This window comes from Salvelinus alpinus, chromosome 5 (assembly GCF_045679555.1).
Source record: "Salvelinus alpinus chromosome 5, SLU_Salpinus.1, whole genome shotgun sequence".
NCBI lineage: Eukaryota > Metazoa > Chordata > Actinopteri > Salmoniformes > Salmonidae > Salvelinus > Salvelinus alpinus.
Genome location: NC_092090.1, coordinates 47594042 through 47612121, shown reverse-complemented (window position 1 = coordinate 47612121; position 18080 = coordinate 47594042). Strand labels below are relative to the sequence as shown.

General features: G+C 46.7%; 1 protein-coding gene across 2 annotated transcripts in view; it reads right to left on the bottom strand.

Moving 5' to 3' along the window:
* Nucleotides 1-18080, bottom strand: part of LOC139575060 (neuron navigator 2-like) — a 121658-nt gene that overhangs the window by 44726 nt on the left and 58852 nt on the right. For both annotated transcript variants that reach the window (XM_071400030.1, XM_071400031.1), the window contains exons 7-11: nucleotides 16488-17805; nucleotides 16207-16316; nucleotides 15314-15422; nucleotides 14068-14487; nucleotides 3727-3849 (exon numbers count right to left, since the gene is read on the bottom strand). In XM_071400030.1, coding sequence (XP_071256131.1) covers nucleotides 3727-3849; nucleotides 14068-14487; nucleotides 15314-15422; nucleotides 16207-16316; nucleotides 16488-17805 — 2080 coding nt within the window. The remainder of the gene's footprint in view (nucleotides 1-3726; nucleotides 3850-14067; nucleotides 14488-15313; nucleotides 15423-16206; nucleotides 16317-16487; nucleotides 17806-18080) is intronic.

The window sequence follows — 18080 nt, the reverse complement described above, 5'->3', positions numbered from 1 at the left end:
AAGACACACCGATGATAGCATTAGGATAGCATTGGGATAGCATTGGGATAGCATTGGGATAGCATTGGGATAGCATTGGGATAGCAATGGGATAGCAATGGCATGGCATTGGGATAGCAATGGGATAGCAATGGGATAGCATTAGGCCAGTAACAAACCCATCTTCTCCTCTTGCCTCACTATCCAAACACTCCTGGTGTTCCAGACCAGAGCCCACGTGTTGCCGGAATCATGAGACTCTCAAAATGAACGCCCCCGGAATACTTGAGGTTTGATATCGGATCTGATCCTAGAGGGCGACGTTACGTGAACAGTCTAAGAACGAGACACGGAGAAATGTTATTTGGGGGCACTGGGTTTAACACACACGCACGCGCAGTGTATTAGCACGCAAAAAAGGCCTCCCTGGTTAGGTTATCAGAGAAACATGATCGGTGGTTCATGAAATGACAGGAGAGAGGGAGAGAAGATTGCGATTGTACATGTTTAGAGCCCGGAGCAAAACCACAGCATCCTCTTCGCTGGAGAGAGGGACACAGACACCACACAAGAGAGAGAGAGACAGTGGAAAAATGAGGGAGAGACAGTGGAAAGAGGAGGGAGAGACAGTGGAAAGAGGAGGGAGAGACAGTGGAAAGAGGAGGGAGAGACAGTGGAAAGAGGAGGGAGAGACAGTGGAAAGAGGAGGGAGAGACAGTGGAAAGAGGAGGGAGAGACAGTGGAAAGAGGAGGGAGAGACAGTGGAAAGAGAGAGCAAAAGGGGGAATGGAGAGTGAAGAGAGAGAGAGAGAGAGAGAGAGAGGAAGCGATTCTGTCCATCCGTTTTACTGCCAAGTGTAACCTTTACCTGAGAACCTCCCTACTTCTCAATTGCCTGAGGGGCCTAGTCAAGTCCAGACAGGTACGGAAATGGGCATTGGGGTTGCTGTGTGCTTCAGGGGGCTGGGGTGTTGAGAGGGTGCTGTAAATAACTGTAACTCCTTAGGCTGCGCGCACACACACACACAAACCCTGGGGAGGGGAAGATGTAAACCCTCTGCATAGATCCACTAACATCACACACACACACACAGAGGAGGGGAAGATGTAAACCCTCTGCATAGATCCACTAACACACACACACACACACACACACACACACACACACACACACACACACACACACACACACACACACACACACACACACACACACGAGTGGAGAACAGAGACAAATAAGAGACGGAGGAGAGGAATGAGGGATATACTGTATTTATCATTGTCATGTTAAAAGGTGGTATGGGGTTTTCCTATTATTGTCCTGTTTCATACTGTATCTACATGCACACACACCACAGAAAAGAGGGTCTCTTTGTCCGGTTGGACAAAAGGAATTGAAATCAGCGGATGGATTGTCACAGATGCGTTACTTCCTCATTCTCTGGCCGTGAAATGAAATGAGAGCGGAAAGACACAAACACATTATTTCATTCTGACACCCGCAGTCTTTTGTCGCTATGGGTCTGTGTTGTCCCGTAACTAAAAGGGAGTCTTTGGTAACGACAGTGGCCGTTTGAACTGTTATTTGCATTCATTTGAGAGTCAAAACAGTGGCAGTTGTAGTGACTATCCCTTCGTCACCTTCTGATTTGAGGTTTTTTAGTTCCTTTATCAGGAATCCCGATACAAAATCATATTCTTACAAAACCGTCGCTGTCCTGGAGAGCAGGAATACACCGGCTGTATACAGAATATATACAGAATATATACAGAATGTATACAGAATACACCGGCTTTGGTTCCAACTCAGCAATGAAACACCTGATTCACGTCGTCAACGACAGCATTCATCAATGCCTTGATGAGTTGAATCATTTGTGTTAGTGCTGGGCTGAAACAAAAGCCTGCACATCTGTAGCTCTCCAGAACCAGGGTTGAAGTCCACTGCACTAAATACTCCAGTTCTGGAGTCAGAATCTCCTGTCTTTAGGAGAATTTTCCAAACCCCCCCTTGTGCACTATGACACTTTGAAGCTCTTGACCCCTTAGCCAGAGGTCACAAGGCTTTTAATCCCATTGCCATGGTGATATTTGACACCCCAACCCCCAACCCTATCGCTGACTGGACCCTAACGGCAGGCTAAGACGGTGATCCCGTGTGGCTCAGTTGGTAGAGCATGGCGCTTGCAACGCCAGGGTTGTGGGTTCATTCCCCACTGGGGGACCAGGATGAATATGTATGAACTTTCCAATTTGTAAGTCGCTCTGGATAAGAGCGTCTGCTAAATGACTTAAATGTAAATGTATCCATAGCAGCATCATTAAGACGTTAAAAGCTGATCTGTTTTATAGGTCTCCAATCCAGTGGTCTACCACAGCCCGTTACAGAGTGGCCAACTAAGGAGCTGATGTGGACTCTGTCAGGGCTCGTGAAACTTACACTGCAACCACACACACACACACACACACACACGGCATAGTAAGGTGCTCAGCTGTCAAATCCAACTCCCCACCTGCCCAAATCAGCTCCATTAACCCCCCAGTCATCTATTAAATTAGACTGATCTCATTTGAGACCCCCCCCCACCACACACACACTTTACCCTGAAGCCACTTCAGCCCTGCTATATTATGTTAACGCAGTTATCCACCACTTTCCAACTCTCCCAATTAATGCAAACCAAAACCAGTAACCACATTTATCAGGCATTCCTTCAGGGGGGGGCTTCTCCATATGTACCCCCTACCCCCTCCTTTCCTTCCCCCAACCCTCCATCTCTCTGCATTTATTTTTTCCCAGAAAGGAGTGGAACGCTCTTTGAAGATCAGTCGGGACTACCAACAAAGAAAGACTACTGGCACAAGTAGTAATGTACTATTAACAAAATAACATCCCTGAAAGTAAAAAATAAATACTACACGGATAAAATTTAACTGCTTTTCAGACTCTCTCTCTCCACTCTCTCTTTCTTTTTCTCTCATCAACAACTGCCAATATGAAAAAGCTCTCTCACACACCTTCTAGGGGTTTCTTTAATGAAAGGTGAAGGGCAGAGGTAAGAAAGATATGAGCAGGGCGGTAACGAGGCAAGGTCGAAAGGTCACGATGGGTCAGTGCATGGTGAGAAGAGGAGAGAGACTGGAAGCGTTCATCTCTCACCTTAGGGGTTAGGAGGTGAGGGAGGAGAGGAGAAGAGGTGAGGGCTTAGCTGAGGGGTGTGAGAGAAAGAGAGAAGGAGGGGGAAACAGAGGTCAAACGGTGGAAAAACAGGAAATCACTCACACCTGCAGATTGAGAGGAGTTAAAACTGCAGTCTTACTTAGCTTTACTAACCCGATTAACCCGACAAAGAAACAACATCAATGGGGTTCCACTCTTTCATACAGGAGCCCTTTTCGGTCTCACACACCCGTCTGCTTCTCTCCCCCACACATACACACACACTCTCTATCTTAATAGTGTCATGCCTCCATCCATTTCCCGCTGTCAATTATCCACATTAAACCCCTCCCTCCTTCTCCCTCGCTCCTTCTTTCTCTATCTCTCTCCCAGAAAGAGGTCAAACTGCTTCCCTGTTATCTATTTCCAAGGTCACAAGGCCACAAATCCAACCATTTTGTAATTTGACCCAATGTAAGGACATCTCCCAATGATGCGGTAGAAATGGTATGTGTGTGTGTGTGTGTGTGTGTGTGTGTGTGTGTGTTTGTGTGTGTGTGTGCCTGCGCGTGTGTGTAGTGTCCTACCTGTCAGCGTCTCCCTGGCCCGTGGAGGCGTTGCGTTGGATGGTCTCTCGTACCGCCGCCATGCCCTCAGGTAGACGGTTGAGTCGCCGCGTGTACAGACTCAGGCCGCCGTCCGTCATGTAGCTGAGAACAGAAAAGAGCAATGGTCAACATTAGACAACGCAAGTTTTTCAAAGTCTAAGCTCACGTTAAAAATTACACAACACTTAGTTTCACATCGCTTTTGATGGAAAACAGTTTTTCATGTCAGCTTTCAAGCCGGGAAGAAGGAATCAGAACATGGACCAACCCTTGGTCTAACACCCCAGAGAGAGCCAACAACTCCATCCCTTTCTGGTGCCTGGGCTGGACAAACAAGACGGACGTTCCTTCCTGCTCGAAAATAAAATCAACAAGGAGAGGAAAGGACATCCATCTTGTTTGTCCGTCCCAGGCACCAGTCTCATCAATCAGGATTAAATGGCTGCTGGACAACTGTACCGGTCACTAACTCCACACCACTGGGGCTCTATGCACGAACAAAGACACACACACCAGAGCAGCTAGACCGGCACTTCCCCTACATTTCCTAGATGTTGTTCCCGGTGCAATGTTCATTTTGTCACTCTTTTTTTTCAGATTTTAGTCTCGTTTTAGTCATTTTGACTCAAATATAATCAAATCAGTCACATTTTTGTCATGTGAATAACGATTTAGTGTGGTTATTGTCAAAATGCTGAAAATAGCGGTCCGTTTGAGTCAACTAAACGGCCTTTCATTTTAGTAACATAACATGTGTCCTGCTTCCTTAATAAAGCTTGTGTTCCTAGCTCCAACAGTGCCGTAGTATCTAACAGTTCACAACTCTGTCTGTTTTTTTCACGCCCAACAGTTTCCCGTGTGTATCAAGAATGGTCCACCACCCAAAGGACATCCAGCCAACTTGACACAACTGTGGGAAGCACTGGGCCAGCAACCCTGTGGAACGCTTTCGACACCTTGTAGAGTCCATACCCTGATTAATTGTGTCTGTTGAGGGCTGCAACTCAATGTTAGGAAGGCGCTCCTAATGTTTGGTAAACTCAGCGTAGGTACGACACTAAACCTACCACACAACCACTGACTGTACACATACAGTACACCTCGCACATATACTAACTGTACAATCCCAGGGAGTCCCAGAGTAATCGCATCCTCAACCAATCATGAGGAGAGTCACAGGAACTGAACCAGCCAATGTGGGGTGAAAAATAGCCCTTTGTCTGTGCATAGACAGGTTATTGTTTTCATATAGTGTATGGTGAAGACACTTACAAACTGCAGAAGGAGCAAAGACACAGAATAGCGCACAGAGATGCATTGTCAACGTCCTACTAAAGGCTCTATCAACACACTGCCCTGAACACTAACACTCTTGTTTTTTGTACGACCTTTCTACAACCTCTCTATAACATATCTACAACCTCTCTATACCTTCCCTACAACCTCTCTATAACATATCTACAATCTCTCTATAACATATCTACAACCTCTCTATAACATATCTACAACCTCTCTATAACATATCTACAACCTCTCTATAACATATCTACAACCACTCTACAACTTCTCTATACCTTCTCTACAACCTCTCTATAACATATCTACAACCTCTCTATAACATATCTACAACCTCTCTATAACATATCTTCAACCTCTCTATAACATATCTTCAACCTCCCTATAACATATCTACAACCTCTCTACATCTTCTCTATACCTTCTCTACAACCTCTCTATAACATATCTACAACCTCTCATTACACCAGTCTCTTCCAAGCCACCTGTCCCCTTTGCCCTTTTCAGAAGCACACAGAGGTGAGACACTGTATGAGGGGAACAGGGGAACAAGAAAGCGGAGGACGACAATGACACTGTAATTGGCCAGGTTTCTTACTTCGTACACCAATAACTCCCATAGGAAGTGGCTCAGTCGAATAACAGCCACACAGAGGGGAGTTGTCTCCTACTCTCGTACGGTGTGTCCGCTCAGAAGCACTTGTCATTCCATAAACATCTCTAGAATAATCTGGAATCTATGTACTTTACTGCAGAAAGCTAAAATCGGCGACATCGTGCAAACATCTGAGCTTCACCTCTCACGTTATACGGCTACTGGCCAGGGTTCTGCTCAAATTGCATTTAAATGAACTCAATTCCGGAAAAGAATTTCGATGCCTAAACCAAAAAACGACCCATTGTTTTGTATGAGGGCTTTCCAGTTCATGCACAGAGTTCCCACCCAGTGGAACAATAAATAGACCCTAACTCTGCCCCTGACGAACGCAGAAGTGCCACTCTCACTAAAAACCAGGTAGTAGCAATGTCAAGGTGTTACATGCTCAGTAACTCAGGACGACATCTCCGAATCAAACACACAACTTCATCCCCAATCATCTAAAAACAGATAAGACAAACTGGATTGGTTTCAAAATCACAAGACTAACTTTCCGGTTCACCCACCATCGGGACGTACCTTTTCGCCTCGCACATCTTTAACGGCGCGAGTCCAACCTAAAACGAACGTGTCCAGGTGAGTTAAGATCCCCCCTCGATAAAGATCAGAATGAACCGTTCAGGTCAGAATGTGTGTGTGTGTGTATTCCAAATATTATATGTAGCAACAGTGTAACTGGCATACATATTCTCTGCCTTATTTGTCTTGCGTGTTTGTGTAATGTCTATACACTTAGACCTAAGTGTGTGCATAAGTATGTCTCTCGCGTGCGCCTCTGTGTGTGTGTGTGTGTGTGTGTGTGTGTGAATATGCAGTATGTGTGCTTCTAGTGTGTGTTCCTCTGTGGGTGCTCAGTGTTGGTATGCGGGCTACTTCTGTTAACTCCACATGCACCCACTCACTGAAGGCTCTGCCTCTGCCTGGCTGTCTGGTGGATAGGGGTGAAGAGGGGAGGGGGTAAGGTTTTGAAGAGGGGGGGGGGGGCGACACCATACCCCCAAGCCAGTCAGAGCGACGAGAGGTGGGGGGGGGGGTATCTCCAAGGGCCAGAGAAGCCGAAAGGGTAAGAGAGGGGGATGGGTGGGGTGGGTGTACAGTGCTTCCTGAGATACTTCATTCTCACGCAGAGTGATCAGAAGGCTCATACATCACGTTGTCGTGTTTGGGCACTTCACTAAAAAGCACGACATCAGACACACTTCACATACCCAGGTTAGGAGCCACAGCATGAACCGAGGATCAAAACACCTCCGGTCTTCATAGCTGTTTCACCACCAGGTGCTAACCTCTCACTTTCAACCAATTCAAAAAATTCGATATATCATTTTTTTTACTCCTCCACAAGAATATAATACATTATAAAAACACCTGGAATGAGATAACGAACGACAACTGTGAGTCACCTGTAAGTCCAACTAGATAGGTAAGTGACAAAACTGGCTATACTGTATGTCACGCCCTGACCGTAGAGATCTTTTTATTCTCTATGTTTGGTTGGTCAGTGTGTGACTCGGGTGGGAAACTCTATGTTCTTTGTTTCTATGTTTTGGCCGGGTATGATTCTCAATCAGGGACAGCTGTCTATCGTTGTCTCTGATTGGGAATCATACTTAGGCAGCCTTTTTTCCTTTGGTATTTGTGGGTGGTTGTCTTTGTTAGTGGCATTATAGCCTAAGTAAGCTTCACGTCGTTTCTTTGTTTTGTTGGCGACATTTATCAAAATAAAAGAAATGTACGCTCACCATGCTGCACCTTGGTCCGGTCATTTCCACGACAACAGCGATCGTGACACTATATCGTAAACATTTAGATTTTTTGGTCTTAATTCAAGGTTAGGTGTAAAATCTGATTTAAGAAGATACATTTTATTAAAAGGCAGTGTTTGTGACTTTGCCACTTGCACAGATAATGACTACTCTGTAGGTGGGCGTGGAATCCCACTGCCAACTCATCCTCTATGGTCAAACCTATAATACGTGCTTTAATCAGTTAGCTGCTAACGCAACCTAGCATTGGTGGCTAACCATTCAAGGCCTGGGGAGGAGACTAAGCTATCAGTGTCTGTTTTCAATGGTTAAGACACAGGGAGGCTCCACCATATTACCACACACACACACACACACAACCCCCCAGGCTACAGGCGTAATCTGGTCACTTGAATAAGCGCTCATTTCGACCATCAATCACCCTGTTGCGAGGCCGAGGCTGGGACCACACACACACACACACACACGCACTCCTGTGACTATAGTTCATCCTCAGAGCCTTTGTGTGTTTCCTTTATATCCACTATGTCATCATAATTCTCTCACATGGCCAGGCTAGTGGTACAGAACATGATGCCGGATCTAAACTCTGCACAGCACCTGATCACTCATCTCTCTACACTACAGCACTACGGCTTTGGCTGGCGTCCCACCCAATCCTGAAGTATAGATGTAGGAGATCATACTGCACTAGCAGGGGAATGGTTGGGGTCTTCATAGCACTCACCTGCCCAGGTGTGGGTGTGTATGTATGTATGTATGTATGTATGTATGTATGTATGTATGTATGTATGTATGTATGTATGTATGTATGTATGTATGTATGTACAGTGGGGGAAAAAAGTATTTGATCCCCTGCTGATTTTGTACGTTTGCCCACTGACAAAGAAATGATCAGTCTATAATTTTAATGGTAGGTTTATTTGAACAGTGAGAGACAGAATATCAACAAAAAAATCCAGAAAAACGCATGTCAAAAATGTTATGAATTGATTTGCATTTTAATGAGAGAAATAAGTATTTGACCCCTCTGCAAAACATGACTTAGTACTTGGTGGCAAAATCCTTGTTGGCAATCACAGAGGTCAGACGTTTCTTGTAGTTGGCCACCAGGTTTGCACACATCTCAGGAGGGATTTTGTCCCACTCCTCTTTGCAGATCTTCTTCAAGTCATTAAGGTTTCGAGGCTGACGTTTGGCAACTCGAACCTTCAGCTCCCTCCACAGATTTTCTATGGGATGAAGGTCTGGAGACTGGCTAGGCCACTCCAGGACCTTAATGTGCTTCTTCTTGAGCCACTCCTTTGTTGCCTTGGCCGTGTGTTTTGGGTCATTGTCATGCTGGAATACCCATCCACGACCCATTTTCAATACCCTGGCTGAGGGAAGGAGGTTTTCACCCAAGATTTGACGGTACATGGCCCCGTCCATCGTCCCTTTGATGCGGTGAAGTTGTCCTGTCCCTTTAGCAGAAAAACACCCCCAAAGCATAATGTTTCCACCTCCATGTTTGACGGTGGGGATGGTTTCTTGGGGTCATAGGCAGCATTCCTCCTCCTCCAAACACGGCAAGTTGGGTTGATGCCAAAGAACTCCATGTTGGTCTCATCTGACCACAACACGTTCACCCAGTTGTCCTCTGAATCATTCAGATGTTCATTGGCAAACTTCAGACGGGCATGTATATGTGCTTTCTTGAGCAGGGGGACCTTGCGGGCGCTGCAGGATTTCAGTCCTTCACGGCATAGTGTGTTACCAATTGTTTTCTTGATGACTATGGTCCCAGCTGCCTTGAGATCATTGACAAGATCCTCCTGTGTAGTTCTGGGCTGATTCCTCACCGTTCTCATGATCATTGCAACTCCACGAGGTGAGATCTTGCATGGAGCCCCAGGCTGAGGGAGATTGACAGTTCTTTTGTGTTTCTTCCATTTGCGAATAATCACAGAAACTGTTGTCACCTTCTCACCAAGCTGCTTGGCGATGGTCTTGTAGCCCATTCCAGCCTTGTGTAGGTCTACAATCTTGTCCCTGACATCCTTGGAGAGCTCTTTGGTCTTGGCCATGGTGGAGAGTTTGGAATCTGATTGATTGATTGCTTCTGTGGACAGGTATCTTTTATACAGGTAAGAAACTGAGATTAGGAGCACTCCCTTTAAGAGTGTGCTCCTAATCTCCGTTCGTTACCTGTATGAAAGACACCTGGGAGCCAGAAATCTTTTTGATTGAGAAGGGGTCAAATACTTATTTCCCTCATTAAAATGCAAATCAATTTATAACATTTTTGACATGCATTTTTCTGGATATTTTTGTTGTTATTCTGTCTCTCACTGTTCAAATAAACCTACCATTAAAATTATAGACCGATAATTTCTTTGTCAGTGGGCAAACGTACAAAATCAGCAGGGGATCAAATACTTTTTTCCCTCACTGTATGTATGTATGTATGTATGTATGTGTGTATGTGTGTGTGTATGCGCGTGTGGTTTGAAATAGGTTATCTGAATGCTTCAGGGGGAGCACTTAACCCCACCCCTTTCAGAGCAGGTGGCTCTGCGGAAGTGAAATGCAGCGAGAGAAACTTGGCGCATTTTTGGTTCATAAAACCGTCGATTCCATCACCTTTTTTTTTTTTACATGGCCCAAAAAGTTTGGAAACCCTTGAATTATGTGATCTAAAGAAGGCTATTTTCCTTCCTCTTGAGACTTTGAGGAACTTTAGGATTTGTTTGTTGCTTCTTGATGTTTGACTATACAGTATTCAGATATCCGTTCTTAGCTACTCATAGGTCCGTTTTTATCTGGTACATATCTTTCTGTTACCCCACGAAGCTGCATTCAATAATTTATACATAGTCTGCTCCCTTGTGTCTTAGTCTCTCTCTCTCTCATTTTGGCCGTTCACTCTCCTGATTCTGGCATCAGCAGCAGACTTGGCTCCCAGTGTGTAAATTCATATGATAATAATGATGACAGCATTGGTTTAAATTGCAGAGTATGACAGCCAAGGTATGCAGGGGGCCTGTTACAACATGGACACTGACTAGAAAACAAACAGGTTATGAGGTTCAACTCTACTGGATCGAACTCACAGAGTGAAGCTTCATACAGTTAGCATCTGATCCGGGCCCATGGTCATGAAGCGTCTCAGAGTAGGAGTGCTGACCTAGAATCAGTTTTGCCTTTCAGATCAATAATGAGAATACAATTATATGGACAGGGAATACCTGATCCTAGATCAGCACTCCTAATCTGAGACGCTTTGTGGATACGGGTCCTGGTCCCCAAAGGACATACAGTGCATTTGGAAAGTATTCAGACCCCTTCCTCACATTTTTGTTACGTTACAGCCTTATTCTAAAATGTATTAAATCGTTTTTTTCCCTCATCAATATACACACAATACCCCATAATGACAAAGAGAAAACAGGTTTTTAGAAATTTTTGCAAATGTATTAAAAATAGAAAACTGAAAACCTTATTTACAGTGGGGAGAACAAGTATTTGATACACTGCCGATTTTGCAGGTTTTCCTACTTACAAAGCATGTAGAGGTCTGTAATTTTTATCATAGGTACACTTCAACTGTGAGAGACGGAATCTAAAACAAAAATCCAGAAAATCACATTGTATGATTTTTAAATAATTAATTTGCATTTTATTGCATGACATAAGTATTTGATCACCTACCAACCAGTAAGAATTCCGGCTCTCACAGACCTGTTAGTTTTTCTTTAAGAAGCCCTCCTGTTCTCCACTCATTACCTGTATTAACTGCACCTGTTTGAACTCGTTACCTGTATAAAAGACACCTGTCGACACACAATCAAACAGATTCCAACCTCTCCACAATGGCCAAGACCAGAGAGCTGTGTAAGGACATCAGGGATAAAATTGTAGACCTGCACAAGGCTGGGATGGGCTACAGGACAATAGGCAAGCAGCTTGGTGAGAAGGAAACAACTGTTGGCGCAATTATTAGAAAATGGAAGAAGTTCAAGATGACGGTCAATCACCCTCGGTCTGGGGCTCCATGCAAGATTTCACCTCGTGGGGCATCAATGATCATGAGGAAGGTGAGGGATCAGCCCAGAACTACACGGCAGGACCTGGTCAATGACCTGAAGAGAGCTGGGACCACAGTCTCAAAGAAAACCATTAGTAACACACTACGCCGTCATGGATTAAAATCCTGCAGCGCACGCAAGGTCCCCCTGCTTAAGCCAGTGCATGTCCAGGCCTGTCTGAAGTTTGCCAATGACCATCTGGATGATCCAGAGGAGGAATGGGAGAAGGTCATGTGGTCTGATGAGACAAAAATAGAGCTTTTTGGTCTAACTCCACTCGCCGTGTTTGGAGGAAGAAGAAGTATGAGTACAACCCCAAGAACACCATCCCAACCGTGAAGCATGGAGGTGGAAACATCATTCTTTGGGGATGCTTTTCTGCAAAGGGGACAGGAAGACTGCACCGTATTGAGGGGAGGATGGATGGGGCCATGTATCGCGAGATCTTGGCCAACAACCTCCTTCCCTCAGTAAGAGCATTGAAGATGGGTCGTGGCTGGGTCTTCCAGCATGACAACGACACGAAGCACACAGCCATGGCAACTAAGGAGTGGCTCCGTAAGAAGCATCTCAAGGTCCTGGAGTGGCCTAGCCAGTCTCCAGACCTGAACCCAATAGAAAATCTTTGGAGGGAGCTGAAAGTCCGTATTGCCCAGCGACAGCCCCGAAACCTGAAGGATCTGGAGAAGATCTGTAGGGAGGAGTGGGCCAAAATCCCTGCTGCAGTGTGTGCAAACCTAGTCAAGAACTACAGGAAACGTATGATCTCTGTAATTGCAAACAAAGGTTTCTGTACCAAATATTAAGTTCTGCTTTTCTGATGTATCAAATACTTATGTCATGCAATAAAATGTAAATTAATTACTTAAAAATCATACAATGTGATTTTCTGGATTTTTGTTTTAGATTCCGTCTCTCATAGTTGAAGTGTACCTATGATAAAAATTACAGACCTCTACATGCTTTGTAAGTAGGAAAACCTGCAAAATCGGCAGTGTATCAAATACTTGTTCTCCCCACTGTACATAAGTATTCAGACGCTTTGCTATGAGACTCAAAATTAAGCTCAGGTGCATCCTGTTTCCATTGATCATCCTTGAGATGTTTCTACAACTTGATTGGAGTCCACCTGTGGTAAATTCAATTGACTGGACATGATTTGGAAAGGCACACACCTGTCTATATAAGGTCCCACAGTTGACAGTGCATGTCAGAGCAAAAACCAAGCCATGAGGTTGAAGGAATTGTCCGTAGAGCTCCGAGACAGGATTGTGTCGAGGCACAGATCTGGGGATTGGATACCAAAAACATTCTGCAGCATTGAAGGTCCCCAAGAACACAGTGGCCTCCATCATTCTTAAATGGAAGAAGACTCTTCACAGAGTTGGCCGCCCAGCCAAACTGAGCAATCGGGGGAGAAGGGCATTGGTCAGGGAGGTGACCAAGAACCTGATGATCACTCTGACAGAGCTCCAGAGAAACAAGATTCTCTGGTCTGATGAAACCAAGATTCAACTCTTTGGCCTGATTGCCAAGCATCACGTCTGGAGGAAACCTGGCACCATCCCTATGGTGAAGTATTGTGGTGGCAGCATCATGCTGTGGGGATGTTTTTCAGCAGCAGGTACTGGGAGACTAGTCAGGATCAAGGGAAGTGGGTGAGTGGCCTTGAGTGGCCCAACCAGAGCCCGGACTTGAACCCGATCGAACATCTCTGGAGAGACCTGAAAATAGCTGTGCAGTGACACTCCCCATCCAACCTGACAGAGCTTGAGAGGATCTGCAGAGAAGAATGGGAGATACTCCCCAAATACAGGTGTGCCAAGAAGACTCAAGGCTGTAATCGCTGCCAAAGATGCTTCAACAAAGTACTGAGTAAAGGGTCTGAATACTTAGCATAGTGGGGCGGCAGGGTAGCCTAGTGGTTAGAGCGTTGGACTAGTAACCGAAAGGTTGCAAGTTTGAATCCCTGAGCTGACAAGGCACAAATCTGTCGTTCTGCCCCCGAACAAGGCAGTTAACCTGTTCCTAGGTCATCATTGAAAATAAGAATTTTTTCTTAACTGACTTGCCTAGTTAAATAAAGGTTAAATAAAACTTGTGAAAGTTCAGTTTTATTTTATTTATAAAGGTGCAAAAAAAATATTCATTATGTCATTTTGGGGTATTGTGTGTAGATTGATGAGGGAAAACAACAATTTAATATTTTTTTTGAATAAGGCTGTAACGTAACAAAATGTGGAAAAAGTCAAGGAGTCTGAATACTTTCCGAATGCACTGTATACCATCTCAAAAAGCTACTACAGAATGTCTTACAAGTTCTCTCACAACAACAACTGTATTTCTCCCTTCGTGCCACATTACTGTTGGGATTACAAATACACTGGCGCCCTCTTGTGACATGACAGCCACTTACAATATATTGATTCCCAAACCTATGAGAAAGGGCGCAAAACCAACCAAACCAGCCCCAAAAGGGATGAGTAGTTTTTTTTACCCTGTCATCACATGCTAGTTCTCTCAAAATACTCACCCACTGGTGACATCATCAGGGCGCGCCGCGTTCTTGCTCAGCACATCCCCGTCACTCATGTAGCCCGTCACCTCCATGGCGATGCCCTCCAGGTCAATATCCTCCCCTCTCCCCCCCAGATCCATACTGAGGGCACCTCCCCGCCCCGCCAGCTGTCTCCGCAGGGGGCCAGGGTACAGGTAGCGCCCCCCCTGCCCTCCTCCTCCTCCTCCTCCTCCTCCTCCCGAGGCACGACCCCCGTAGCCGTTCCCCGTGGAGGGGGCGTCACCCGCCTGCAGGCGGGGGCTGGACTGGCCCATTCGCCATGACGACAGGGAGGGCCGGGAGGAAGTCAGGCTGAGGATGCTCCGCCCACTCCCGCCGCCGCTGCCACCGCTGATCTCCGTGGTGACGTTGCTATCAAAGGTCGTCTCCAAGGTGCTGGGGGAGGGAGGGAGAGAGGGGGGGGGGGGAGAAGCGGGAAAAAAGACTGAGCGTAAGGCTAGACATTAGCTCAGCAGCATTGAACTGGACTCGACTAGACAGTGGGTAAGACCTCTCCAATTGTGCGAAAAAGAGAGAGCAAGCAGCGGGGAGAGAGACTGGGTCAGGAGCTTGAATCAAAATCCAAAGACAAGCCCACCGCTCCATCCAGCCACTACTGGATCAAAGACACTGACACTCTCATACAGGGGGGAGATCATGCTGAAAGAACCAGACACAAGACACAGTCTAGTGGGTTTTGGAGAACAAGCCCTCCATTACATACACACTAGAATAGAGCATCAGACAGACAAGTCTCAAACCGCAAAAGTTCATCCAACTTAGTCCTTTATTCTATTTCTATCTGGCAACCCTGGAGGCCGGGACACATCCCCAGTGTCAGACTCGTGAGTTACTAGTGACACTACATGGCCACTAGGTGGCAGTCATGTCCCACTTAAGCCGCTCTCCAGCTTCAAAATTAGACCGTTGTCCTAGTGGACCACCCATTAACACGACCGCTAGTTAAAACAGACATGCTAACTCACTTTTCCTTTTACATTAACAGCCTGCTTTGGGGATTTTTTTCACAAGAGAACGTGTTATGGGTCATTGCTAAGAATAGCTTTATTGTGATCACTATTGTGGTCTCTCTGTAGGAGCTGTGTCTGTTATGTCTTAATGGATGTCAGTGGATACACAGAAACAGAATGTGGAATTGAAACTGGTATCCGTTTGGCTACTTAGCTGGACATTGTCCATTCTCATTGCAGGAGGTTCTTACCTGTGTGTGATCTGAGTCCCCCGTAGACTGGACATGGTCTCTTCCAGGTTCTGGCGCAGGTCTGCAATGTTTTTAACAGTCCGCAGCCGCCTTGTCTCTGGATCTTCTGCTATACAGAACAAACATTGTGACTGAGTACATAGGCACTAGCGGTGCGCGGATCAACTGCCTGTTCACCCACACCCGCCCGCAATTGCTAATAACCCATCAGCAACCACCAGACTATATGTGATGAAGTCAAAGTCTGAGGCCCACACCCGACCCTAACCCGCTAATATAGAAAATGTGCTGTTCGGCTACCGTCAGAGTCAACTCCGACGTCCTTTGTGCCTCCATGGATACACGTTAACTTTTTCTCCCCGTTCCCCCAAAAAAACATTTGGCAATTGGAGTGTAGGCTATTTTGCGAGCGTACGGTTAGGTCCTAACGCGTAGGCTTTACACACTAATGCTAGATAGCCTACAATAACGAAATAAAAGCCTCAATGTAGCCTATAGATATGAATTATATTTTTCTTGATTTTTTTAAGGTGTTGTTTTAACTTTATTCAACACGCCCGCCACCTGCCCGTCATCAACACAATATTTCATGACCCTAAACTCGCCCGCTCCGTGGATATTACTGAGAGGACTGCGGGCTATGAGTCAACCTGCGCTTCACTAACGGACACAACAAAAACCACAACTGAATTGAGAGTGCATGAGCCAGAAAGGTATGTTTCCCATCAGATAGGATCAACCCTAGTCGTGTTCACGTGCTGTTCTCTTCAAACTAACAATCTCACACAATCAAAAATAACCCCCCAAAAAATGGCCCATGTAACTTCTGTACAGTTCAGACACATAATCAATCGCCCATCAGCTCCTACAGACAGAACTAGTCGATGGCCTACCTGAAAGGTCCTCAATGGATGGCTGGCTGGCTTTAAAGGGGATGTTTTCTCCGCCCCTTCCTCCTGACCCTGCCTCTGTCACCATGATACCGTCCACGTCCGTTTGTGACCTAGGTGATAGGGAAATTCCTAGCAAACAGCTTGCAGATTCCCACTAATGATCAGTGACTAATGACTTATGGTCCTTTCAGACTTTCTCAGGATACTATTACAGATTCACAAAGGATTGACAAATGTTAAAGTTTACAGTTTTATCAGTCCAAAGTATGTGTATTACTCACCTGTACATGAAGGGTGCTACAGTGGCTGTGTTGGGGTGGCTGTGGTGCTGCTGGGGCTGAGGTAGCTGGACGCTGACTGTGTTGCAGGCTGTGCTCTGTGTAGCGCCACCACTACCACCATCCACCACCGGGGCGGCGCTGTGGCCCTGTTGTGAGGCCTTGCCCTCTGTAGAAGCCAGACTAGAGGTAGAGCTAGAGTGCCTGCTGTCCCTGTCTCTGTCCAAGTGTCCGCGTTGCAGGACAAGACCCCCTCCCAACCGCATGCTCCGGGGACGCTCCCCACCCTCCTTCCCCCCTGCCGAGGGCGCCTTCCCCCCTACCCCTGAGGTTTTACCCCCTGGCTTTGGTATGCCGCTGTGTGCAGGGACAGAACTCTCCTTCTTGGCCACTTTGCTCCCTTTGGGTATGAAACTGCCGATTTTAGAAGTTCTCTTATTGGAGGAGGGTTCCGTTTCCATTGCGACACTGGTTGTCGCTTCCTCCTTAGGCTCCTCCCCCCTGAGTTCCATCCTCTCGGTGGCAATGTGTTTCCCCGCCTCTTTCCCTCTTTCCCTCTCTTTCTCCTTCTCCTTCCCCCTCTCCTTCTCTTTCTCCTTCTCTTTCTCCTTCTCCTTCCCCCTCTCCTTCTCTTTCTCCTTCTCCTTCTCTTTCTCCTTCTCTTTCTCCTTCTCCAGTCCTTTCACTGAGCTCTTTTTAGCAGTCATAGCTCTGCTGAACGTGCGCTGAGCGATTCCCCTCAGAGCGATCTTGGGGCTGCTGGTTGTTGTGGCGCTGGTAGGGACATGGGCTGAGGCACCACCGTGGGTCGTCCCGTTACCGGTCCCGTTGACGCCGGGCCGGGTGTTCCCCTCTGCCTCCTCCAGGGAGCCGGTGTTGGACCCTGCTTCTGCCCGCTCTACTTCACCAGCCCCGAGCTGCCGGGCGTGGGCACCGCTGTCGGCCTGAGCCCCCTGATTGCTGGAGGACGAGGACTTAAATCCACCTTTACTGTTAAACAGCTTGAGCTTCTCCAGCATAGACTTCTGTTGGATGACTTTAGGGGGGGGCTCGGTGGACGAGCAGGCCTTAGAGGAGGTATCCTTCTCCTGCTTGACAGAGAGCATGGCTGAGGAGGAGGAGTGCTTGGAGCTCACAGACTTACTCCTCCACGGCTTGCTGCTGGAGTTGGGGTGGGGGATGGCCGAGGAAGAGGAGGAGGAGGATGGAGGGACGGGAGCCGAGGTAGAGACGCTGTTGGCGGAAGTGCTGATGGTCACCGGGGACGACGGAGCATGCTCAGTCATCACCGGAGTCTGTGAAGTCATGCCCTCTGACGGTTCTGTGAGGAAGAGGAAAAGGAGAGGATGAAGAGGTGGAAGGGATGAAAAAAAGGGATGAGAGGAGGAAGTGAGAAGCGGATAACCGAGAGGGGATTAGGAGATGAGAGGAGGAAGTGAGAAGCGGATAACGGAGAGGGGAGGAGAATAGGAGCGAGAGGGGATTAGGAGATGAGAGGAGTGAAGAAGAAGAAGATGAAGAGACGGGAGAAAGCAGGAGTGGGAGAGAGGATAAGGAGAGGGGAAATGAGAGAAATAAGAGATGGTTAGATAGAGC